The sequence below is a fragment of the Podarcis pityusensis genome (genome assembly GCF_964106645.2).
Source record: "Podarcis pityusensis genome assembly, chromosome: 3".
Taxonomy (NCBI): domain Eukaryota; kingdom Metazoa; phylum Chordata; class Lepidosauria; order Squamata; family Lacertidae; genus Podarcis; species Podarcis pityusensis.
The window spans coordinates 48,981,588-49,006,858 of NC_138026.1; the positions used below are offsets into that span (position 1 = coordinate 48,981,588).

The 25,271-nt window shown below is 39.3% G+C and overlaps 1 protein-coding gene across 4 annotated transcripts in view; it reads left to right on the top strand.

Moving 5' to 3' along the window:
- LIN28B (lin-28 homolog B) overlaps positions 1-25,271 on the top strand; it is a 100,829-nt gene that overhangs the window by 48,959 nt on the left and 26,599 nt on the right. For all 4 annotated transcript variants that reach the window (XM_080999990.1, XM_080999991.1, XM_080999993.1 and 1 more), the window contains one exon: positions 17,272-17,456. In XM_080999990.1, coding sequence (XP_080856116.1) covers positions 17,272-17,456 — 185 coding nt within the window. The remainder of the gene's footprint in view (positions 1-17,271; positions 17,457-25,271) is intronic.

A 25,271-nucleotide genomic window follows, 5' to 3' on the forward strand; every position in this document is an offset into this window, starting at 1 on the left:
AGCAACTCATAGCACGCGGTGTGGTAGCCTTTTTTGAGTTTTTGAAGACTTTGGTGATTTTTGAAGCTTTTCCAAAACTTTTCCGACACCGTGCTTCGCAAGACGAAAAAAAACCGCAAGACGAAAAAACTCGCGGAACGAATTAATTTCGTCTTGCGAGGCACCACTGTATATATGAACAGGGTCACAAGTTCCAGTGTCAGTTTGGGAATTTTTCCATGTTGAACTGGAACCAGTGTAGCTTTGAGGAATAATAGTGTTGCAAACATGACAAGGCTAACTGTGGTAAAGAAAGCCATTGTGATAATGTATCAGTGGGAAGACTGAAGGAGATGGCAGCAAAGATAAAACTGCAGAAATCTGAAGCAGTGTGTGTGTGGGGGGGGGTGTTTTGAAAAGCAGGATGAAGTTTAAGGGCTTGACTACACCTGTGTATTACTCTGTTCAGTTTTTCTGAAAACTGTAGAGATTCAAGTGAGCCCTGGAGTTACTAGATGATCAGTATTCTGTTTAACTCTTTATCTTCCCATATGTACTTTATTTTAAAACATAGAATAATAAACATAAGACATTGTACTTTTTTTTTTTTTACTTGCTAACCTGATGTCTTTGGGAACTCCAAGGACAGGCTATGAAGGCAACAGCACTTCCCCAGCAAATGGTATTCAGGGACATGCTTCCTCTAAATCTGAAGGTTCTGTGTATCTATAATGACTGATAGCCATTGATAAGAATATTCTCCATGTATTTGTCTATATAGTCTTTAAACAAATCCATCTAAGTCACATGGTTCAATCATGTTTAAAATGAGGCAGAAAAAAATGAACATGCTGTCCAGTTTGCTTGTTTTAAATAGCAATAACAGCAAATTAATAATAAAAGGCAGGATTTTATGTTTCAGCAATCAAAACTGATTGTTTATTAATTTATTCAATAATCTGTTCCAGTATTTTAACATTTGTATGTTTTTAAGTATGGTTGTAATTTTTTATCTATTTTGTTGTTTTATCTTTTTTTGTAAACCACTTTGAGGGTATTTTGTCACTCATGTATAATTCCTACTATATAAGTAAGTAAAGTTAGGTGTGTGCATGGGCCTCAAGATTCACCTTGCATCTGTTTATTTTTAAAATGCTGATTTATTTCTAAGATGCTCTGTACATTCTCCATTTCCATGTCAATTTTGGCTTTCAATACATTTTGTATTCTCCCAATCATTGTAATGGGGAATCAAAAGAACAGCTCCAACTTTTTACCCTTTTGGCAGAAATGGATGACATTTACAACCACAGGAAGCCCTTCCAAAGTGTCAGGGATTTGGGGAAAGTGTTCTTTCCATAATTCATATCAGGGCAATATCTTTATTAGACTGACAAAAATTCCTAAATTTATATTAGTTTCATATTTTCAATGGAGTTGCAACAGTTTGCTTTTCTCTTTCTTAAGATAAGATGTGGTTGAGTGGTGTATATTCTTGCATGTATATTTTTTTAAAACTTTCTGATGCTTCTTGGTTCCTTCAAGATAGCCTCATGTTGTAAGCCTGGAGTTCTATCTGGAATGCTCCCTTTGAAATTCTGAAGAGCTCTGGGACAGGGGCAGCAGCAGCAGTTGAGGGATTATTTATTAAAGCAGAGCAATGTAGGGTTTTGGGTTTTGTTTTTAAATGAAGCTTTTACCTTTCAAAAAATCCTTAGTGGCTGTTCAGTAATAAAAATAAATACAGAACTCTTCAGTATTTGCAGGCCACATTCAAGACAGCCTTGAAAAAGCCCATGGACCTAGGGAAACAGAGATATAAGGAAACATAGAACGAAACAACAAAAAAGCAACATGAGACATTCTGCAGGCCCTGACTTGGGGAGGTATTGACACCATGATTTAACCTTGGGGAGAGACCCCCAAATCATCCCAATTCATCTTGCTATTCTGTCCCCATTCAAAACGAATACACACCCCAGTTGACAGAGCTGATACCAGCTGGATACCAGCACTGAACATCACTGAGTTTTATTTTAGTTTTTAAAGTTTACTCTTTTTCTTTTTGAAAAGGAAACGGGGGGGGGGGGAGCGAACTCTGTGACTCTAAGTACACCTGAAGAAATGTTCCACAGGATTTCAACATATTAAGATTTCCTCCCCCAGCCCAAAGTTACAGTTGTGTTGTTTTTTTTAAAAAAAGCAATGAAATTTACTGTTGGGGTGTGAGGCAATATAAATCGGTTCTCAAATGAGCTTCATAAAGACAAGAATATCTGTATTAGCACATACATCCTTTAGCCAAGGGTGAAAGAAACTGCTTGGCTTTGAGCACCAAAATATAGATCTAGGAGGTTTGTTGATTTTACTCTTAAAGGTTTTTCTGTGTGGTTTGGATTTTCTTTATGAAATAGGAATCTTAAAAAAAAACACCCAACTAATCAGTGAGAGACATTTTGTACCAACTAAGTATTTAGATTTTAGAAAATAATATATTTCCCTCGTTATTTACACAGTCTGGTGATGGCAACATCTGAGTTACACCTAAGTCAAAGTAAGAGATTGTTGTTAGCTTTGAGAAATAATACAAGGAGCGAAATTTGAATCTTTAAATCTCCCTCTCCCCCCCGCCCCCGTCTGTCATTCACACATGATAACCTTGTAAATATAAGTAGATCTGAATAGTTTCCTGTTTCCAGAATTGTTACACTATTACAACGAAAAGACAAGATCATAATAAAATAGAATGCAGAGTTTTAAAATGGCAGCCCCAGATCCTAGTTGTTGCCAAGTTGTTCCCTCTGGTGCAGCAAACTAACAAATAGCTGCTTAATTGACTCTGCAATCTGTGAAGTCCTTTGCCAGTGACTTGCTTAGAATTCAACCAACTGTTGCTCCTGTTAGGCCTTTGCAAAGGAGATTTGAAGGTCAATGGTTCAAATCTGGTTTATGTCAGGAGATGTTAAGTGTACATGTGTTTTTCATTCTTTCAACTTTTCCTGTGGAATAAAACCCTGGATTTTAAAAATTTCAGCGACAACCATTAAAAAAAAAAAAAGGGCATAGATTGTGTATTTATATGTGCAACTTCAGATTTGAAATCCTTGGTTTTTGTTACATCTGAAAATTCTACAACTTTGTCAAACTGATGGAATACTGGGTACATTAAATGTTAACTCTGCATCTTCACTTTTCTGAATCTTACAGAAAATCAGATTCAGCTCCTGTAGCCCTCAGTCCCCCACCCCTCTCTAACACACATACCTCACATGGGAATAGCATTTTTATAAACTGAGTTGCGTAGAAAGCTCTGTTTTTATTGAATATGCACCAACTGATTATTATTTTTTTAGGTTAACTTATTTAACCATCTCAATGGTGTTAGTGTGGCTGACTATTTTGTTCCATATGGTTAAATTAGTGTATATCCATACGGAATGCTGCACATAACATTTGTTTACAGTAAGGCAAAGCTGGAATTGTTTGCACATGAAGGCATGGGTGTGTCCCCCGCCCAGTAGCTTAGAAAAGAACATAAAATGAACCTGCTGGATCAGGCCAATGGCCCATCTAGTCCAGCATCCTGTTCTCACAGTGACCACACAGATGCCTGTGAGAAACCTCGCAAGCTGAATTCTATTACAAGAGCACTCCCCACCCTGTTGTGGTTTCCAGCAACTGGCATTCAGAAGCAATTCTGTCTCTAACTGTAGAGGCAGAGCATTGTCATCATGGCCAATAGCCATTGACAGTCTTCTCCAGGAACATGTCCAGTGTTTTAAAGCCATCTATGTTGGGGGCCATCACTGCCTCCTATGGAAGTGAGTGCCATAGTTTTAACTTTGCACTGCATGAGGAAGTACCGTATTTTTCGCTCCATAAGACACACTTTTTCCCTCCTAAAAAGCAAGGGAAAATGTGTGTGTGTGTCTTAGGGAGTGAATGCAGGGGGGAGGCAGGCGGGAAAAGCCCCCAAGAGCTGCACACACACTCCACGCGGCTTGTAAAAGGGAGTGTTGAGCAGAGCCTGCGATGCATACAGACTTTGCTCAGCGCTCCCTTTAAATAATTTTTTTTTTAAATTCCCCCTCTAGAAATTAGGTGTGCCTTATGATCAGGTGCGCCTTATGGAGCGAAAAATACGGTACTTTCTTCTCTCTCTTTTGAACCTTACAGCATTCAGCTTCATTGGATGTCCCTGAGTTTAGTGTCATGAGAGAGGCAGAAAAGCTTTTGTCTATCCACTTTCTCCATACCTTTTCCTGCTTTCCTGCACATGGTACCTGTGGCCCTCCAGATGTAGCTGGACTCCAGACAACTTCCACCAGCCCTGACCCTGGGCATGCACTCTGGGGCTGATGGGGCATGGAGCCCCAGCATCTAGAGGGTGAAAGGTTCTCCACCCCAGCATATAGTTTTACCTGGCTAATGTTTCATCAGGGAATTTGGGTTGTTGAGCTATAAATATTTCTCTTTTACTGGAGACAGTGTATAGCAATGTCCCCTCATTAGATGAATAATAATGTGTATTATTTTTGTAGCACTTAGCATCCCGGTGTTGTGCAAAAATAAAGCAGATATGAAAAGAGACATTTCAGGGGTTGATGATAAAAAGGTGGGAAAGGGAGATGCATGAGTGGGAGTTTCAGAAAGGAAGATTGAGATAAAAGTTGTAGGCAGGTGAAAAAGAAAGAGATCCTTGGCTGAGAAAATAGAAACTTGGCACTAAAAGGAAAGAACTGAGGAGAGTCACAGAGAATCAAGGAAAGAATGGTAAGTGTAAAAGGAATGTGAACACTTTTAAATAAAAAGAAGTTTAAATTGAAGGCACCAGGTCAGTCAACATATAATTCTAAGCCAAGCCATAGCTTTTCCTTTGTTTACAGCTCATTGCCTGTCTGGAAGGGACAACGCATTAAGCCTAAGCATGGCTTAGTGGGCAGCAGGAGGAGCAAAACAGCCACAGTCTGATCTCTAGGAAGCTGCACATTCATGCTAAGCCATAGTGTGGCTTAGCATGACATGCAAACTGGGAAAAGGGAAGACGAAAGGTTATACAATAAAGGAAATGCATGGTCAGTGTAAAAAAAAAAAAAAAGAATAACGTAAGTAGCAGGATGGAAATATAACTGGATGGAAGTGAGAAAACTGAAAGATGAAAAAAGTGAATTGCAGTAGTCAATTTGAGAGAGAATCATACGGTAATGTCTTGGCAAAGGATGAAGTCTAGAAATGTTTTAGAGTGCAATAATACTGTATTGCAGTAGGCTAAAGGTTTCAGGGGTGAGGATCAAGACTGTACACCTGAGTAAAAGGATAGATGATAGCAGAACCAATAAATCAAATAAGAGAAGGAACTGCTGCCAGAAAATCAGGAAGACAGTTGAGAAGTTCATTTTTAGATGTGCTTAATCTAAGAAAAATGTGAGGAAGACAAGATTAAACAGCAACAAGACATAACACAAGATTAAACAACAAATCAGAAGGATATGGGCCAAAAAACGACTTGCAATTCATCTGTGGAAAAATTAATAATCCCACATGAATGTATAGTAGTAGCCAAAAGGATAAAAAAAAAACCACACAAATAAGCAAAAGTCCTAGGACTGACCCTTGGAAGGACAGCAGCAGAAGGGAGGAAATAAAGAATATGAGCCAGAAATAAAAGGGGGAGAAATGAGTAAAGAGCAACCAGATTGCATACAAAAGCAACCCATATAAATGTTACTTGAAAAACTAATGGAAGATAAAATAGACAATAAAATGGTAAGATCATTTGTGTAAAAATCAGATAATTCTAAAAGACTCTGAAATTATCACCGGTAATATATTACTAGTGATAAGAGTCAAAGCAGATTTAGTGGAGTGGCAGGCATAGAAAACTGACTGGAACAGGCCAGCTAGTAACTAATCATCAAGAAAAGACAGACAAGATGTTGTAGAATTTCAGAAATACAAGGAATAGTACAGAGAGTGAAAAGTCCAGCAAAGAACAGAGAACTGTTCTTGATCTAAAATATACAGAAGATTGAGACTTGAAATATGCAGAACAATGACTAAAGTCAAAGAATTAGGAGGAGAAAAAATAATAGCTGGTCAGCAACTTGTCTTGCTAGAGTTCCACTTGAGAGAATCTTGGGGATGGCTGGTGATTGTGAATGGGTTTCTGGGCAATCTCCATATTGAATAGGTGTGCCACAATAGTTGCCCTGTTGTTGTTTAGACAACTCAAACTCCTCTAATGTTTTAAAATATTAGATCTTGCTTACTGTTATAATGTGACAAATCAGATTTGGCAAAGACTGGGATGAGGTGTGTGGTTTAATTGGTTGTTTAATTTGTGGCAGGGGCACATAAATAGTGAAAGTGGAGGAACAGAGAATTGGACAAGGAATGATTCAAGATTTCAGGGCTACCATATGACTATCATTCACTGGGCTGATCCATCATCTCAAAGCAATTTACAGCATTTGAATCCTACCTTTCTAACAAACTGCTCAATAATTAAAGCAATAAATATTGATAAAAATCAGGATCGCAGTGCCTCAATGACCACCTATCCCTATATAAACTGTCACAGACTCTGTGATTATCATATGAGGCCCTTCATATGCCTCCTCCATGAGAGGAGGTGGAAACACAAAAGTGGGCCTTTTCTGTGGTGGCTCCCTGTTTCTGGAATGCTTTTGCTAGAAAGGCTTGTCTGGTGCCTTAGTTACATATCTTTAGGTGCCAGGCAAACATGTTCCTCTTTGGCAATCTCTCTCTCTCTCTCTGTGTTTTTTGTTTTTTGTTTATTTGTTTCTGTAGTATGTATTTTTTATATTTTTATATTGTAAACCACCCTGTGATCCTTGGATGAAGGGCAGTATAGAAATTTAATAAAAATTAAAAATTAACATTGACTTACTATACATAGCAAGACATACACTGGACTAAATGCTCTTCACAAGGCAGTTTGGTGATCTATACTTGGAAGGATTCTCAATAATCGAGTTGCCATAAATAGATCACTTCCTGGTGATTTTTAGACTCAGTGGCCTTGACATTTTGCAAAGAGCAAATGGGGCAAGTTGGGTTGGTCTGTCTTGGCGATCCATGGATTCAGGCAGAGGGAGTTTGCAGTTGGTATGGCTGATGTTCCTGTTAGCTGTGGAATGCAGAGATGACACTGGTGGTATATATCAGGGATGTCCAACCAGTAGATCACAATCCACTGGTAGATCCCTGGCTGATCCTGGTAGATCACGGGATCCTTATCATGTACAAATGTTACAGGAAAAAAGATTTAAAACTTTGTGCAATCCTCCCCAAAAAAGCTCAACAACTCTGAGCAATCCACCCACACTCCTCCTCCCTCCAATGACAATGGGTAGATCGCTGCCAGGTTTTTTTATACTGGGAGTAGATCACAGTCTCTTGGGAGTTGGACATGCCGGGTATATATTATTGCTCCTAAGTGCCCTCTCCTGGGGAATTGAAGCCAGTCAGCTCCTTGGTTATATGAGGCAGCTTGGAGCACAGAAGTAGCTGGGAAGATGGCTAGAAGAGAAGCAGATTAATGACCAAGTCAAACCCAAGTACAGTCTTCACAGTCTGTTGTGGCATTGATGGCAGCAAGAAGGGAATGCTTTTTCAGTCATCATTGCCTTGACACAGCATCTTTAACTGTTTTAAGTGGAAACAGTTTCACAAGTGGTATGCCTGTATTCAGTTGACAAAAGCCATTCAGTTAAGCATATGCCAATGGCTCTCCCATGTATGCCCAAGCTCCAAAATGCTGGTAAAGTGCAGCTGGTTACGCTTGTAGTGGATGTGTTATTTATGCAATGTGCATATGGTATCCTATGTTGTGGTCAAGTCAAGCCTTGCCTTGGAGCTGTATGGTTGTCAGTGGCAGAAAGGAGAGAGCTTTGCTTTTAAATACTTTTCGAGTTTATGGAACCCTTGAAGCTTTAGGTTACTGAACTGAATTGTAACTATATGCAAACATAGTAAAATGTAAGCCAGACTTGCAACTGAAAATGAGAAACTCAATGGAAAAAGAAGAGAAGCATCAGGATTAATAAGAAATCATTTAAACCACGTGGCTACTCAAATACTGTAGAGTCATTCTCGATAAGAAGAAATTAGCATATTTATAACACTGTTTGCACACATGCATAATTTGGAGACTATGCTGCTAAACTAGTATGAAGGGCCTAGAATTCATGGGGAAATTAGGTTTGTTGATGCCTCAATTATATTTATGGTTTTATCTGATTTTTTAAAAAATGGTAATCCTATATGATAACAGAATTTAAATCCACAACCCTCACACCACAGTAAAGTTACCAGTGTCCCATATAATTTTAAATCATAGCTACTCAAAATAATGTGCTATCCTTTTACCCTGTTACTTCCTTCAGAGCTTCATGGAGGAAACAAAGCAGAGACGTGACTTCAGGTTCTATGGGAACCAGAAATCTTGGTTTCTTTTCCCCAACCAAACCACAAGAAGTATAAGCCAAGTTTGCTTCTTCACTGCAGCTAGCTCATGGTTTGTTTGGTGGTGGTGGGGAGAACCGTGACTGCAGATTAGCATGCTCCATGAAGCCAGTCTCTGGTTTGTTTACCCCTGGTTGAGAACACATAGGAGTGGTGGATGAGCTTAAATGCTCATTTTTTTTAACAACATGTCATAGTTTATTTTAAACTATAGTTTAAGCGATGTGTGAACTGGTTTGTGTGAAGAGAATGTATTGGGGCTTCTTGGTAGGGGTGTACGCTGACAGCAAGTCTTGGTTTGGATCCTGATTTGTTGCTTTGGAAAGCAGCCTGCCTCAGTCTGAGGCACTTTGCAGTTCACATACAGTGGTACCTTGGTTTATGCACTTAATCCATTCTGGAAGTCCATTCTTAAACCAAAGCCATTCTTAAACCAAGGCTCACTTTCCCTAATGAGGCCTCCCGCCACCAGTGCACTTCCACCATCGTAGACCAAGGTAAAGTTCGCTAACTGGAACACTACTTCCGGTTTTGTGGAGTTCTTATACCGAATAGTTCGTAAACTGGACTGTTCTAAAACTGAGGTACCACTGTATTTGGGTTGGGACCCATTCAGATCTGCTTAGTTGTTTCCCCCCACTGTTCAGAAATTTTATATAAAACCTTTTTTCCCGTTTGACAGAAATGAATGAAATTTGCAAGCATCCTAACCTCTCCAAAATGGATAAAGCCTGTGACATAGGTCCAGGAACTTTTATTCTAGACAGCATTTAACATCTTATTTTAGAAAGAAATAAAAAAGAAATGTTACCCCTTCTGAGAACACAATTCTTCCCTAATTCTAGGATAGGCACAATGATTTTCCTGCAATGGCAGCTGTTAGCTTTCGGTTGGTTAAAAAAAATCACTTAATCTCCCTTAGTTTTATGTGGATGGTTGGCCTGAAAATTACAGATGTGAGATAAATGCTCCTGCAGAAGAAAAATGGCAGATTGCAGACATATTGATCCAGGTGCTTTTTTGCTAGGCATATTTAATTTTGAGATGGAAAGAACTGCAAGGGATTTGCTTCCCAGATAAAAGTAAGCACACTGATTACAAGTGTGCCCTGTTGGGCTCAATGGAGTTCTTCCTCTGCTCTGTCCCCACTTTGGTGTTGCTCTCCCTCTGTTATGATACATACCTTGGTGTTATGACAAGCTTAGAGAGATTACTTTCTCTTTCAGCGGTTGCTTGCCTGCAGCATCTTTTCTTAGCGTCTGGGTTACCAAGGCGCCACAAAGTGCTTCAGGGGACCTGGCTTCACCTTAGGCCACATTGTCCACATCCCCACATTGCCTTTTGCAAACCAAAAATCCCTCTGTGGCATCTTGGCTTACCTTCAGGATTGGTCCAAATCTGATGCATCATTGCATATGTGATCATTAGGTGGGAAGTCTGTATCTTTGCTGTTGGAATAACCTCAGGGTCTTTCTTTGTATCCATCTGTTGGATACATTTATTATTATTATTATTATTATTATTATTATTATTATCATCTATAGCAACTGTCATTTTTTAAGCCTAGTAGTAAATGACAACACTGGCAAACTCTGCTCTAAAGGTCCCTTATGATCATTTTCATTCACAGACTGAGCTGTAAGCAATTATCTTCTATTCATGCAATGTGTTTATTTCATTCCAGGCAATACAATATTCTCAGTTAGGATGGAAGAATAGTGCAGGCAACTTCCTCAGAATTGGCTTTATAAAAAACACTCTGGTTGCAAACTATTATCATAAATGAAAATATTATGCAAATTATCAGTTTGGCTTGGCATTAACCAGCAAGCCTAATACACTATGTTCTTATTCGGCAACAGCTTCAAATGAGGAAAAAGTTAATCATTACTTATATACATGGGCATAGGCAGAAATGCCATGCCCAGTGATGGAGTGAAAGTTGTACAACTGTGCAGAACATTACAGCCTTAGTAATAGGTAGGTAGATAGGATTTCTTTTTACTTGTCTACAGTTCTTATGCAAAATTTGGCATTACATCTTAGACTTCTGTTTATGAGTTTGAATTACTTGTAAATTAATTCCTGTACTGCAACACATTTCCAGAGATGGTTAGTCACTATTATAAGCTCCCTGTGTTCAGATACCTGTTAAATATTTTAAGTGATATGCCATTTCTATCAGACAGTTGGCTCAGGCTAAAGTATATATTACATTGTTTCTAAAAATGTAATATATTTCTACTAGTAGTTTAGTTAAACTTCTGAAAGAACCAATTATTTGCAGTTTCTGTAAAACCATTATCTCTGAACTAAATACATAATTAGTAAAAATTGCTTTGGCCAGAAACATCACTAATAATACTATAGAAAGCAGGGGATCTATCTACCTACCTACCTATTTATCTATCTCCTGTGCTTCATATGCACTTTCAGTCACAAATGTTTCTACATTTGATAATGTTGATAAACTGTAAGCTGGGATATAAAATTAATGGGTATTCGGCTTGTGTTTTTTAAAAACAATTATTACTGTAACATAAACAACATGCATCTGTTTCATGTTTAGAATTTTACTGCCGTATTTAGTATTTCAGGAAAATAAATTTGGTCTCAAAATATTGCTAGCTGCAGTACACAAAATTCTTAGTTAGAGACTATTTATCCAAGATGTTTTTAAAAAAATTCTTCCATGATAATTGAGAATTATTTCCACTGAGAATATACTATTTTAAAACATGGAATTTCTTTCTTTTAAAAATAATAAATATACTAACCTAATATAATTTGCTAACTCTTTCATTTCTCACGTAATTTATTGGTTTTATGCAGACCTGGGCTTTAATAGACTAGAATCTCTATCAAGTGGGCTTTAAAGAGGAGCAGAATCCCAGCTGTTTCATGTGCACTGACAGATGTGGCCATAATGTACAAGTAATTTCTCTCGTGAAGCCTCTGAAAAGGCTTGTGCTGTAGAAGAAGCAAAAGCCCAGTTCACGGCACAAGGAGTGTTTGGCTTCTTCTTTGTTGCATAATATTTGCAAGTTCGTTCTTTTTCCACAAGCACAATTTAGGTCTGATGTCTGGGTAGACTAGTTTGGAAACTGAATCATTACCATCATCATTAGCAGTAGTAAAACACAAACAACAGCAGAATGTGTCTTTGTATGTGTGCTGTAATAAAGATGTTTTTCCAGGAGCCTGAGCCATAAATGTACTTCTTTTGATGCAAATAGTTTGCTGATTCATTACCTTTGCATTCAGAAGATCCTTCAGTATTGGCCAGAAAAAAAACATGTTAATAGTTAAGCTATGTCGATTCATAAGTCTTAGTATGCTGCCAGCTGTAGTTTGCTTGTTTGTTTGGGAATGCTACTGTCTTTTTCACAAGGTGTGTATAGTAAGCAGGGAGGCAGGCAGGCATTGCGATCCACTTCCACACAAAAGCAGCGTAGCATGTGATTAGGAAACTCAGATATCTTGGCAGTAGCAAGCTCTGTAGCCTCCCAGTGCCAATGAAATATGTTTTTGAGATCTGCAGAAAAATGCCACGCCATGAATCCCTCCTCCGCATATGTGATATCGCCTGTGTGGATGTAGACATATAGGGAGAGAAATCTCCCATGCACAGAAAAAATGGCCAGTATAAACTATGAAGAAATATTTAGGCACTATTGGCTTATTTTTAATAATTAAAATTTATGTTTAAGGCTGGCTGTGATGCTAATTTAATGGTATAAGGTTGTGCTTCTCAAACCAATGAAATAAAATGCAAGCAAAATATTAAGTGCAAGGTGAATTTCTATAAGCGAAATGTGTGTGTGTGTGTGTTTTCTCCAGAGCTGTGCATGGTGCATCAGCAGGTGTTCGGACCCTGACTGGAAGCCCACAAAAGAGAGGAAATTCTGAATTAAGGCTCATTATGGGAGCCCTTTCTCCCTCCCATGCTTGTATGCTAATAGGAGTAACACAGGCATATAAAGAGGAGAATAGATAGCCATAAAGAGCCCCAACTTGGAGTTTCCTTCCTTTTGTGAATTTAAGTCAGATTCTGAAGAACCCACTGACACTGGGCACAATGCATCAGAAACGTCTTCTGTACAAGACCACTGAAATTAATGGGACTCTCAGAAGGATGGAATTTGTGCAGAGGATGCTCCTGGTAGAATATGTAAGGCAACACTTTTTAAAAACAAAACACTAAGGGATAATTTTATCAGGCATTGTTTCTTGCTCAGTTAGCAATTATTGCTACAGTAGCTAACTGGTGAGTTAAGCTTAAGCAGCCAATCGACCAGAGGGTAAGTAACACTCATTTATCTAATTATTTAGTTAATTAAAGCATCAGCTTAAACTAATAAGGGCACAGGAGCTAAATCCTGTAATAACTTATAGCTCTGAAGCTAAATCTGTTGAACGGCAGATCTGTAGAAACCTAGTTTTCAGTTCTACCCTAGCAAGCAAGTTTTGGGAGGTCACAGATACCCTTTATTATTGTCCTTTTGTTGTTTTCCATTGGCTTAAATGTAATGTAAGTTGTTTTAGTTGCTGTGGTGTATGGCTGGGGGCTTCAGCTCTTGTATTTGCTAGTTGTTTTTAGCCTATGTGATTTTTATTGTTTATTTTATTGTGCCTTTTGTTTTGAGGTTCTGTGCTGGGTTGTGTATTTATTTCTTTATTGTGAAATTTTATTGGGAAGTTATGTTTTTGATTGATTTTATATGAGCTCCGTCTCCCATTTGCCCCTGGCAGCATGGTCAATTGCCAAGAATAACGGGGGGTTGTAGTTCATCAGAATCTGGAGAGCCATAGCTCCCACACCCCTGCTAGATGGTATGCAGTAGCAGACAGTATTGTATGATATTGACATGTGAATGTGGCCCAGGTGAATGACTAATAATAATAATAATAATTTTATTATTTATACTCAGCACATCTGGCTGGGTTGCCCCCGTAGTCACTCTGGGCAGCTTCAGTTTTCCTGCCATTTTCCTAGCTGTAAAATTTTTAGTTTCATTTCCATGTTATATGATTATAGATCAGTAAAACTAATCAGTTAAACTAATGCAATAAACTCATATTTGATTGTGGTCCTGATGTCTACTGATCTTACTGCTGCTTACAAGGAGGTAGAGGAGGAGGTGGTGCCAGTGCACTGGTTGGATTTCCTCTACCAGCATGTTTGCGCTGCGCTGACCTTACTGCCACCTGGCCTCTCTTCCCTCTCCATCCCAGGAAGCACCAACAGTGCAACTGACCAGAGTGGCTGCACTATATCATCCACTACCAATGCTATCTCAGTTCAGACATTGCATTGAGCTACAGCACACAAAGCATGGCTTAGAGATCCTCTGCAAACCATGGTTTGTCAGTTGGGATATTAGAGCTAACAATGGCTCAGTGTAATGTCCTGAGTCAGAGCTTGGGTAACACTTAAGCAAAAATAGTCACAGCAGCCAAAAATCCCTCAGGCCACTGTAAATCAGTCCAAATTCATACCTGGCTTGAGGTGCATTGCTAAAAGGCCAGCAATGAAGTTGTGACAAAACTGTATTTTTATGAGGTAAATTCAAATGCAAGAATGTTGTTAGGATATGAAAGCTTTTTGACATTTAAAAAATGGCTGACTGTGTGGTTGTTTACCCCTGACTATAAAGCCAGAACAGATGCAATATATGTGGTTCAGCTGGCAGTCTGCCAAGAAACAGATAGGTTGTTGCAATTTCAAAAGATGTGTTTTGCTCACATATTTGTATTTCAGTTACGGCAGTTAATCTAATATACTAGCTTTTATATGAGTATTATAGTGGTACATCTAGTTATGAACTTAATTCGTTCTGTTTTAACCTGAAACTGTTCTTAACCTGAGGCGTGCTTTCGCTAATGGGGCCTCTTGCTGCCGCTGTGCTGCTGGCACACAATTTCCATTCTCATCCTGGGGCAAAGTTCTCAACTTGAGGTAGCTCTTCCAGGTTAGCGGAGTTTGTAACCTGAAGCATTTGTAACCCGAGGCATTTGTAACTCGAGGTACCACTGTATATGGCAATTGAAAAGGAGTTGAATTCTGTTAGGTCCTTTAGCAGATGTTCCATTTGAAATCATTGGTTTGGTTATAGGCCAAAAAGGATTTGGAATTCCAGAGCCAGATGATTGGCTAGACGGTTCTGAGTAGAGTGGATATAAAAGCAGGCACAGGGTGAGTAGTGGGGAGTTGGTAGTCAGTCATTTATTCAGAGGCTGAAGAGAATGAAGAGTATAGGAAGAGGCAGATGGGACCAGAGAATCGCTGAGGGAAGCCAGGCAGGAGATTCCAAAGCAGTTGCCCAGGAGAGCTCCTGGTCAGAATGACAGCAGCTGTCAGTTGATCACAGGAAGCAGGAAAGACTTCAGAGACACAACTGTGACATCTGTGTGGCTGATTTCCCAGCATCTGACCTGAAGAGGGACTTCAGAGGAAAGCAGAAGCAAGCCTGTCAGGGAGAAAGCAGCAGCCTCAAGTGGCAGAGTCCAGTGAGTGACAGCTAAGGGACTCTCCTACCTTGTAATCTTTCAGTGAGACCTGATCAGAGAGAGGCCTTCACTCACCTAGGTATCTGTGAGTTAACTGAGGGAAGAGAAACTGAGAATTGGGTTTCTAGTTTTGCATAAGGTGTGAGAACTAGGGCAAGTATGTAGCCACCTCTCTGGAAGCAAGAATTATTAGTTTTAAGGCAACGGTAACATCTTTTAAAGTGAATGCAACAGATTAAAAGTAACTGTTACCTATTGAAGCAGTTCTCAAAGTGCTGTTAAATAAGGTAACTGCAAATAAATATTGTAAATATTTTTTAAAAATACTACGTTATATTTATCCCCATGTAAACTGTGCTCCTCAGTCACCAAACACCTCTCTTTTTTTGTGGTGCATGGAGAGACAGTACCCTGGCAGGAAAAGACTTTGAAAGCAAAGATTGTGCGATCGCGAGCATTATTCCTGCTTGCAAAGGGTACACATGTGTCAAGGCCACAGCACTGGCAGACATCCCCCCCAAGTGCCCACCCACCACTTCATATGGCCATTAAACCCTGGTTTATAGCGCTACTTGCACAAACAGGAAAGAGCTGCCTTGAAGCCTTGTGCTCATATGCTGCCCACTTCCCTCTGCTTCTCTCACATATACAGGAGAAACACTTTCCTTGAATTATCCAGGGATTATGGGTTAAAAACAAAACTCTGATCAGAACAAAAAAACAAAAACAAACATGAACTTCAAACATTGGTTTCTGATGCTATCTTGTTAAACTTAACCAGTTTGTTTTTAAGCCATGATCCCCTGCCTAGGTGAGGGGAGAAGTTGACTAACATCCAGGGAAAGTGAAACTAAATTCTGGCAAAGTCCCTTTCCTGGCCATGCAGGAGGGAGGAGAAGGGGAAGTATTTGAGTCTTCCTGCAATGCTAAGGTATGGCTTAGTGTTGTGTGAGAACTGGGGCACAGTGCTTAAAGGTTTCATTCTTTTTAGTTTGTAAATGGCATTCCAGCTATTTATCCTCTTCATTTAGAAGTTGCCGTAAGTTTTGTATTCTCAGGAAACTGACAGGGTTCCTAATAAAAGTAAATCCTAGAAAGCCATTGGAATGGCTGTTCCGCTTCATAACCTTAACAGTAATAAGTTTAAAATGTATGCTTTTATGGATCAAGCAAAAAGAAAAAAATCTATACTGAACTCATGGTAGCATAATAGATTTACTGGTGATTAATTGTAATGTCATTTTATTTGCCATTTTCATGAGAGGTTTTCCCACTTCTGTTATGGATGTGTATGGAAGTTGTGTTGGTTTGAAAAATTGATATTTCCACCCCTTTGCCTTTGTTCTGAAAGTGCTGTTCAGTGACTAGATAAGAAAGATTCAAAAGTGAACCTTTTCCACTGTTCACATTCCATTTTAGGAAGTCTTTTCACTTCTGTTTGTTTATCAAAATAAATAATATGAGAATATGAAACAGGGACGCGGGTGGTGCTGTGGGTAAAACCTCAGCACCTAGGACTTGCCGATCGTATGGTCGGCGGTTCGAATCCCCGCGGCGGAGTGAGCTCCCATCGTTCGGTCCCAGCTCCTGCCCACCTAGCAGTTCGAAAGCACTCTTAAGTGCAAGTAGATAAATAGGTACCGCTTTATAGCGGGAAGGTAAACGGCGTTTCTGTGTGCTGCGCTGGTGCAGGCTCGCCAGAGCAGCTTCGTCACGCTGGCCACGTGACCCGGAAGTGTCTCTGGACAGCGCTGGCCCCCAGCCTCTTAAGTGAGATGGGCGCACAACCCTAGAGTCGGACACGACTGGCCCGTACAGGCAGGGGTACCTTTACCTTTATAAAACAGAACTTTTTTTGGCAACACTTTAAAATACACTTTAGCTAGCCAGTGTTTTCCAAGAGTTTCTCTGTGTATATATTTAGAGCTTATGAACCGGTTTTTCACCAGCAGGTACATAGTTGTTCATAAAAAAAATAAATCCATAATAATTCTTAGTTACATCCACCATGAAACCCTGCTGAAGTCCACGTCTAATCTGTAAACACAATGAAATGGTACTAATTGTAGTGTAGTGTCCTAGGTACCCTTTGTTCTGCTAGAAGTTCATTTAAATGAAATAAGCAAAAAAGATAATTAAATGTGCCTAGGTATGTTCATAAAAGGAGTCAGTTTTTATATTTCAGAAATACAATTATGTTGTCAAGGGTTTTTTTGGGGTTTTTTTTTACATACTTCAGTATTGTTCTATTTTCCCTAAGCCTATGGTAACTAAGAATATGTTTCCTGTTCACAGAGCAAGCTTTACATGGAAGGATTTAGAAGCCTAAAAGAAGGAGAACCAGTGGAATTTACTTTTAAGAAATCTTCCAAAGGACTTGAATCAATACGGGTAACAGGTCCAGGTGGGATTCCCTGTTTAGGAAGTGAGAGACGACCCAAAGGAAAAACAGTACAGAAAAGAAAACCAAAGGGAGATAGGTAAATATTTTCCCCCCTATTTTTACATCTTTTGGAAAACTTTTATTTGCGGTGCTTCTCTGCAGACTCGGATGCAGTCATGCAAAGATAAGGATGTGAATGGTTTAACTTGTGATTCTGGAAATGGCATATTCTGATTCCTTCCATGAGGAACAGCTGTAGCTTGGTGGTTTGCATGCAGAAGGTTTTGAGCTCAATCCTTGGCCTCTCTGGGTAGGACTGGGTGAGGCCTGATCTGAAACTTGGGAGAGCCAGTTCCAGGCAGTGTGGATAATTATCAAGATGGACCAATCTGTCCCAGATATACAGCATGTGTTTGCTCTGTGGGACTTTACATATGTGTAAGAGCACTCTTGCCATGATGATTTGTTGCATTTCACACTAGGTTCTGGTACTGGAAATGGGTTCTAGTTTTCCTCACATACATGTACTGCGCTGTATATATGTCCTGCCACATGTCTTTGGCTCATAAAGTAATTTTAGTGTTACATGCCGAGGTCAGCATGTTCTGCTATCTCATATTGGTTAAAAAGATTCTTTCGTATTATGCAACAGAATAATGACAGGTCCTAAGTATTTCAGGACTTCAGGAGGGCTAAGAATATAGATAGAAGGGGACAGGGCAGAGAGAGAAAGAGCTCCTACCAGAGGCAGGTGTGGTGAAAGAATGCTCAACTGAGAATGGAACCTATTGAGAAGCCTATACTGTGTAGTTTTCTGTAATAATTATTCAGATAATGTCAGCTGTTGCGGTGTTACGGGCAGAGCGTTTGTGTGTGTTGAAATCTGAAAATGTCTTCTGGTGCTATTATTAAGATCAAGGAACAGCCAAAACAGAAAATATAGAGATCTAGGATGGTTTATGGTTGGTTTCATTAAACTTTAATGTAGTGTGTTTTATCCATTTTAAGTTAAAATTATAATAATATATATATTATAATTTTTTATTTATACCCCGCCCATCTGTCTGGGTTGCCCCAGCCACTCTGGGTGGCTTCCAACATAAATAAAAATAACAATAAAACATCAAACATTAATAGTAACAATCTGATATCCAATATAAAAAGTCACAAGAACTTTAAATTAAACAATTTATATCAAATAAAGCAATATTCAATAACCTGTTAGAAAATAATAGTAAACAGTAAAATTAAACATCAGCAAATAATAATTAAACAGTTTACAATTACAATAAAGAATTACTAATCCATAATCAATAAAAATAATAGAAAATCACAATGCGTAAAATACCACAAAACAAAGTCACCCTATGAAATTATGTGAAAGAAAATGAAAGGACCCATCACTAGCACAAGAAAACCTGGCCTCGCCTGATAGGGGCTTTGACGGGTGCAGAGATGCACTTAGTCTTTCTAGAGGTCTCTTGTTTCCCATCATAAGAAGCTATAGCTCTGACCTATAATACGTAACTAAACCTGTTTTCCAGAACAGAGTGTCTACACTGTGGGCTTCCCATTGTTTGTAGACTTCAGCTGACTATGAATCCCTGACAACTAGCCAACAGTATCTGGAAGACCACATGTTCCCTATTTCTGGTTTAAACAGAGTCATACTATTGCAAAGGATAATTTTATGTATGTTTGCTCATAAATGTAGGAATTTCCTCCTTTCCTATGTGCATGTTGATGCAGACACTACCCACAGTGCCCATTTACTCCCAGTCTTTTGTCTTTGTCTGTCTGCATCATCCATTCGTCCACCTAGTTATCTTCTTCCACCCCAAATAGTCCATTAGGCCTAACCGGCTTAGTGGCGGGTTCTGCAATGGCTGGGCGGGCCAGATTTAGGATCCTGGTGGGCCAGATCTGGCCTGCAGACTGTAGTTTGAGGACCCCTGAGTTAAGCAAATTCTTCTCTTTGAGTCACATTTATTTATAGTATTTAGTATTTGTTCTCATAGCGTGGAGCCTTTGTCAAGAAGTGCATTCAGAGAAAGGTATGAGAAGTCATTAAAATTACATCCAGTTTTTCAAAGAATAGTCTTCGGTGGCTTTAGAGGTGGGTAGAATTGCTTTCCACCCTTTAGGTTTCGGACAGTTTAAATGCTGATCAATGTAATGGAGTTCAGACAGGTTGGCAAACAATAGCAAACCACAGACTGCTCTCGTTTCATTGCCTGCCATTCATGCTGCAGTACCCTTTACATCAAAGTTAACTGGGCTACTTTGATTTCGTCTGTCGTATTGATATGTCTGATACATGTGCTTTAAATGGCTTGCATGTTGAAAGATGATTTTTTTAATAAAAAAAAATCCTATTTAGAATTATCACAAAATTATAGAGCTGCATCTGCCAACATTTATGTTGGATAGAGTAGCCACAATCCACATCCCTGTGCCTGTGGCAAAAGTCCTGCTCAGTTAATACTCCTTGTGGGGTGAAAGCAGATATTTATTTATTCTATACTAACAAAACTAAACTACCATTCCCATTGGCTCTACTAAACCTTCCTGCCACCATTCAGCCATTTACATTTATTTATCACAAGATTATTAGGTACGCAAGTTGATCTGGTTAACAGTACAGTGTTTTTTTACACTTCAATGGCTTCACACTGTCGCTTCACACAATGTATATTCAGCTATTAATGTTTACTAAAATGGCTTGGCTTTAAAGGAGAAGTTACCTACTACAGCCGTACCTTGGATCCCAAATGTTTTGGCTCCCGAATGCCGCAAACTGTTCGGGTTTGCGAATTGTTTTTGGAAGCTGAACATCCGATGGGGCTTCTGCAGCTTCCGATTGGCTGCAGGAGCTTTCTGCAGCCAACCAGAAGCCATGCTTTGGTTTCTGAACATTTTGGAAGTCAAACGGACTTGCGGAATGGATTCCCTTCGACTTCCAAGGTACGACTGTATATTAAAAACCCTTTAGCAAAATTGCCTGTTTTTTGTCTCCATGCCCCTTAAGCTTCAGCAACTTCACTGCTGTCAGGTCCCACATTGACAGTTAAACTGGACCCTAAAACGCACTAGACAGAAAACTTCTCCCTTCAGATGCATGCCAGTGTACATTGCAATACAAAGGTCAAAACACATTACACAGTGCCCATTAAGACTTAGAGAAACAGTCCTAGTTTAAAGTTGAGAGCCTCTTCTCTCCACATGTGCCATGAATAAAAGGGAAGAAACAATTCTTGAGACAGGATGAATACCTTGTGGTCCTCTGGATGTTGTTGGACTCCCCATCAGACCCAAATAGCATGGCCTGTGATTAAGGATAATGGGAGTTACTGGGCGAGTCCCAATGTCGGAGGGAATATGATCAAATTCGGGCACCTTTTACCATATGTGGTGGTCATGTGACATATCAATTACTGTGGTTTTGGGTCATGGTATCCTGGAAGATTAGTGTAATAATCACAGGACAGACAGTCCCACGTGTCTCTCAGTTAGCACTGTTAACTCTGCTTGAGGGAAGCTTAAAAGAGCTGAAGTATAAATAACGCTATAACTCTGATCCTGGTTATAGTAAGACTTGTTATAGCTCGTAAATGGAAAGCTTTAGACTATGTCTGCATAGAAGCTTGGCTGCAACAAAATGAACTAATAGGAAAAAAATAACCGAACACCCGAGATCATTGTGAGAAAATGAGGCTTTCTGGGGAACTTGTTGCAGGCTTGTTGCATATAAATTTAGAATCATCCATGTTCACAAACACTTTCTGTTTTGGCTTTAGAATTCAATGCCATGTTGATACTTAGGGGTGGGGGACTTTAAAAAGGGATGATAGGAGTTGTAGCCCATTAACATCTGGTGGGCCACCAGTTCCTTATACCTCAGTTAAAAGAAACAGATGGGAATTGGCTCCTTAAGAAGGCTATGAAAAGAGGTTGCTTTGCTAGAATTGGGAGTAGCTCTCAGGAATTCAACTACTTGTGTGGATTTGGTTGTCTTTGCCTCATAATTTTAGCACATGGTAGTAGTAAGGACCCAACTCTGGAAAGAATTAAATGTCTCACTCTTCCAATCATTCCCTGTTCCAGCATTTTAGCTTGCTAGATGGAACAATCCCCCTCTCTTTTGCCCCACTGTTCTGGCGGTTCCCCTGACCCTCTGAGAGCTGATATTGGGGAACAAGAGAGGTTGGAAAGTCCCATCACACAAACGGGCTTCTGTTGATGGGGCTGGTTATGTGAACCCTGTTCTCTAACACGCTAGTCTGTTATATCTGTGAACTGAGTAAGCGTAGTGTTGAGGACTTGCAAAATTGCTGTGGAAGGGTTAAAGTGTGAGTGGAGTTGCTTTTTGCTTTCTTATTTTTAATTAGAAAAATAGAATGCTGGGTTTTGATGTGGAAAGCCTGTATTCCAGTCCCTATTCACTAGGTGGCCTGGCTAGCTTGCTCCTATCGATCAGCCTGACCTACGTCAAAAAATGCCAAAACACTAATTTGAGCTCCACAGTAGACAGGCAAGATGCAGAATTAACTCTTCATAATTTGGAAACCAGAAAGTTGATTGCTGGGTTAGCTTGAGCCAAGCAGGATTGATTTCTAGTCTTACATTTTTAAACATAAGCATTAGAATGATTTATTAAGCCTCTTTTGAAGGAGTGCTTAATTTGTGCAAGTAAAGTATGGTGAAGTGTTTTGAAGAGAGAGACACTTTGTTTTCTGCAAGCAATCCAAAGAGAAGCTGCATAATTGTTAAAATGCAGCTAAAATGAAACTGGTTGCATTGTCACTGATAAGCAGACTGACCCAATGCCCCAACATTTTAAAGGAATCCATTGTTTAGAAATAAATAGCTCTAAAGACACATCATCGACAACTGAAAACCTCAGTAAACAGGCTAGAAGAAAATAAAACATGTAAACCCATTAAGTGACCTTAATTAGATTTCAGAATTATTAAAGCACAATTGCAGTTCCCCCTCTCCCACCCCTGGTATAAAGGCAGATTTTGGTAATATTTTATAATGAATATGTTGAAATACTGCTTTAAAGTGCTAGCCATTTTAGGCATTTTAAAAAAGCAGAATTTCAGCAAGTTTCAATAAATGTTGTAGTGGGCTTGTGCTTTCTAAGACTTGTTTTGTCAGATTTTGGAATTTGCTTTTTAGTGGTTTCTTTTGTAGGAGAGAAATCTTTCAGGCATGAATTGATAGTCCAGATCTTTTGCGGTCTGTCTCTTCTAACCTATGACCCTTGTTCCTACAAGGTCAACATCTGAGGGCAGGAGATTAAGATAGTTTAAAGACTGGAATGGGAACTGGAATGGAAAAATTAGCCAGCCTATTTTGGTTGCAAAACATCAAAGTCTCCAAACCATTTACTTATTTTTCAATGTAGTTTAAGAGTAACAAGTTAATTAATTATACTGTGCTTGGCAAATATATGTCTGGAATTAAGAGGACCATCATGGAAGAATTTTTGTTTTGTATTAAATATAGCAAGCATATTGTGTTACACGTACCGTAAAGAGTCTTTAGCAGTTTGCAATATAACTTGGAATCTGGTCTTGCAACTTCTTTGCCCAATTACTTCTCATTCTCATTAACTGCAACACTGACACCAGTAACACAAATTTCCTGTGTAAGGATCTAACCACGATTGTGTACCCAGTGACTCCTGAGATCGTGTGCTGAAATTGCTAGTATGTTTCCTAATTAAAGTTTAATTATTAAACCAGTGCCTCTTGTGCCATTTCTTTACAAATGCAAATGTTCTCTGTGTAGTGGCATTGTCCATTACATAAAGAAATCAACCCCAACCAATACATTGGTAACAATGTATGTGCCATTACATGAAATATTGGTCCTCCATCTGCATAAGTGTGTTTAAGGCACATGCATTATGTGCATGAGTTTGTATATGCACATGTACATAGACTCCAATATAAGTTGTAGAAGCAGTGATTTTTTTATGAACAAAATGCAGGCTGCTAGTAGTTTCCTTGCCGTTGCTGTTTTTAAAATATAAATCTCACATGGGCAGAAAATACGCTTTGTTCTTTCATGGAAAAAGGAGGAGATTGTGCCTTCAATGTATAAGCAATTTTTATGGAAAAGTGCTGCTTCTTCTATCATTCAGAATCTGATTGATATCTTTATAGACTTAGGCGGTTTTCTGATTGTTACTCTGCCACCAGAAAGGATTTCAAATTTAAATAGCTTAAACTACTGTTGGGAAATGTATATATAAAGAGGGTTTGCCACTGTCTCTGTAATCACATGGCTTCCCCTGCCTCAAACAATGCATGGGCAGCTGCAGGAGAAAACGTTTCTGTATAAATAACTCATGTTCAGTAGAATCCTCCTTTCTCCTGAGACAGCTATACATGGTGCGGATGTTGGGAGCTTGTGTGTCTCCCAGGCAGGGCCAGCAGCACCCAAAGCCCCCCCCCTCCCCGTGCCTCTTCACATGCAAAGGGTAGTTTATAAGGAGCTGTGAATAAGGAAATTATAGGCTCTCATTTATAAATTCTGTTGGCCCATAAAATGTTTGAGAGTAAGTTTGTGCATAGTTTTTCACAAGAGCTTGTGTAAATTGAAGAACTTGCTTGTATTTGCAGCCCTTTTGTAGATCCATCTAAGGTGCTATATTGTGTTTTGTTTCAACAGACTAACATGGCGAACCTTTTGGAATTGTGCCCTTACCTACCAGTGACTGAATAACCTTAGGGTTTGGATGTGCACATAAAAAAGGAGAATATGTGTGACTTGTTTCCTAAATGGGGGGTGTTCTAATAATGAATTATTCTATTATAGAAGTCTTAAAAAAAACACAAAACCCTAACTTCTTAATTCAGCCTTTGCAAACTGGTTGGCTGTTTCCTCTAGCCTGCGCATCTGGAGAAAGGGCACCAGTGGTTCTTGCTTTTGTATATGCTTAGCTATTTAAATGCACATAAATTAATTGTCTCTGACAGCAGTTGCAAACTAAGAAAACACACTGGGAGGTGGTCCCTAAAGCACTGTTTCTGAACCTGTGGCCCATGGGCTTCATATGTAAACCTGAAATAATTATTGCTTACAGTCTTTAACTGGTATGACGAATACCTCTTACAACTTTTTTGTTATGTTGGCATGTTTTGGCACTTGCAACCGAACACTGGAAAAGTCTTACATTTTGACACTTGAGAACCACTCTCTGGCAGCTAGTGATGGTTCCAATCACTGTTGCACCACAAGGTGCTTGCACAGGGACCTCCCCCGGAGTGTCCCCCACAGCTTGCCTCTGATGCACGACCTTCAGCACCTGAGCATCAGAGACAAGCTGCAACAGTCACTAAAACCAACTCCTTGTACAAACACCCACAGTGAACCACCACTGGATCTGCTGCTAGTGTTAATTAGCAGTGTGACCAGGAGTGATTAGAATTTGGGGGGGGGGAGTATCTAATGCTCCTTGAGTAACTGGATGCTTTGTAGAATAATTTTTTTATACCTTATGAAGCAATATCCTGCAATCAGATGATTGGTGTTCTTAACATTCCTGTAACAAAACTGTGAATAACTCTTAAATATTTAGAAGTACTCTAAATGTTTCAACAAATTACACATTGATAGGAGTGATAGGTCCTTTTTTTGCTGGGATGCTTCAAGTATAGGTTATAAAACAGTCAATGTTGCAATTAAAAGGCATGAAGCCAATGGCTGTTGAGGGAAGTCAGCAGTTTGGAAGGTCCAGAACTCACATGACAATAAATGGATGGCACATTAAACCTAGTGAACCTGGACTTGTAGATTACTATACCTAAAAGACTGGGAACCACTGTCCTAAGCAGTAATTCTAGAATAGTTTTTAGTTGCAAGCCCTGAGTTCTTACAGGACTAGAGGGAAAAGGAAAAG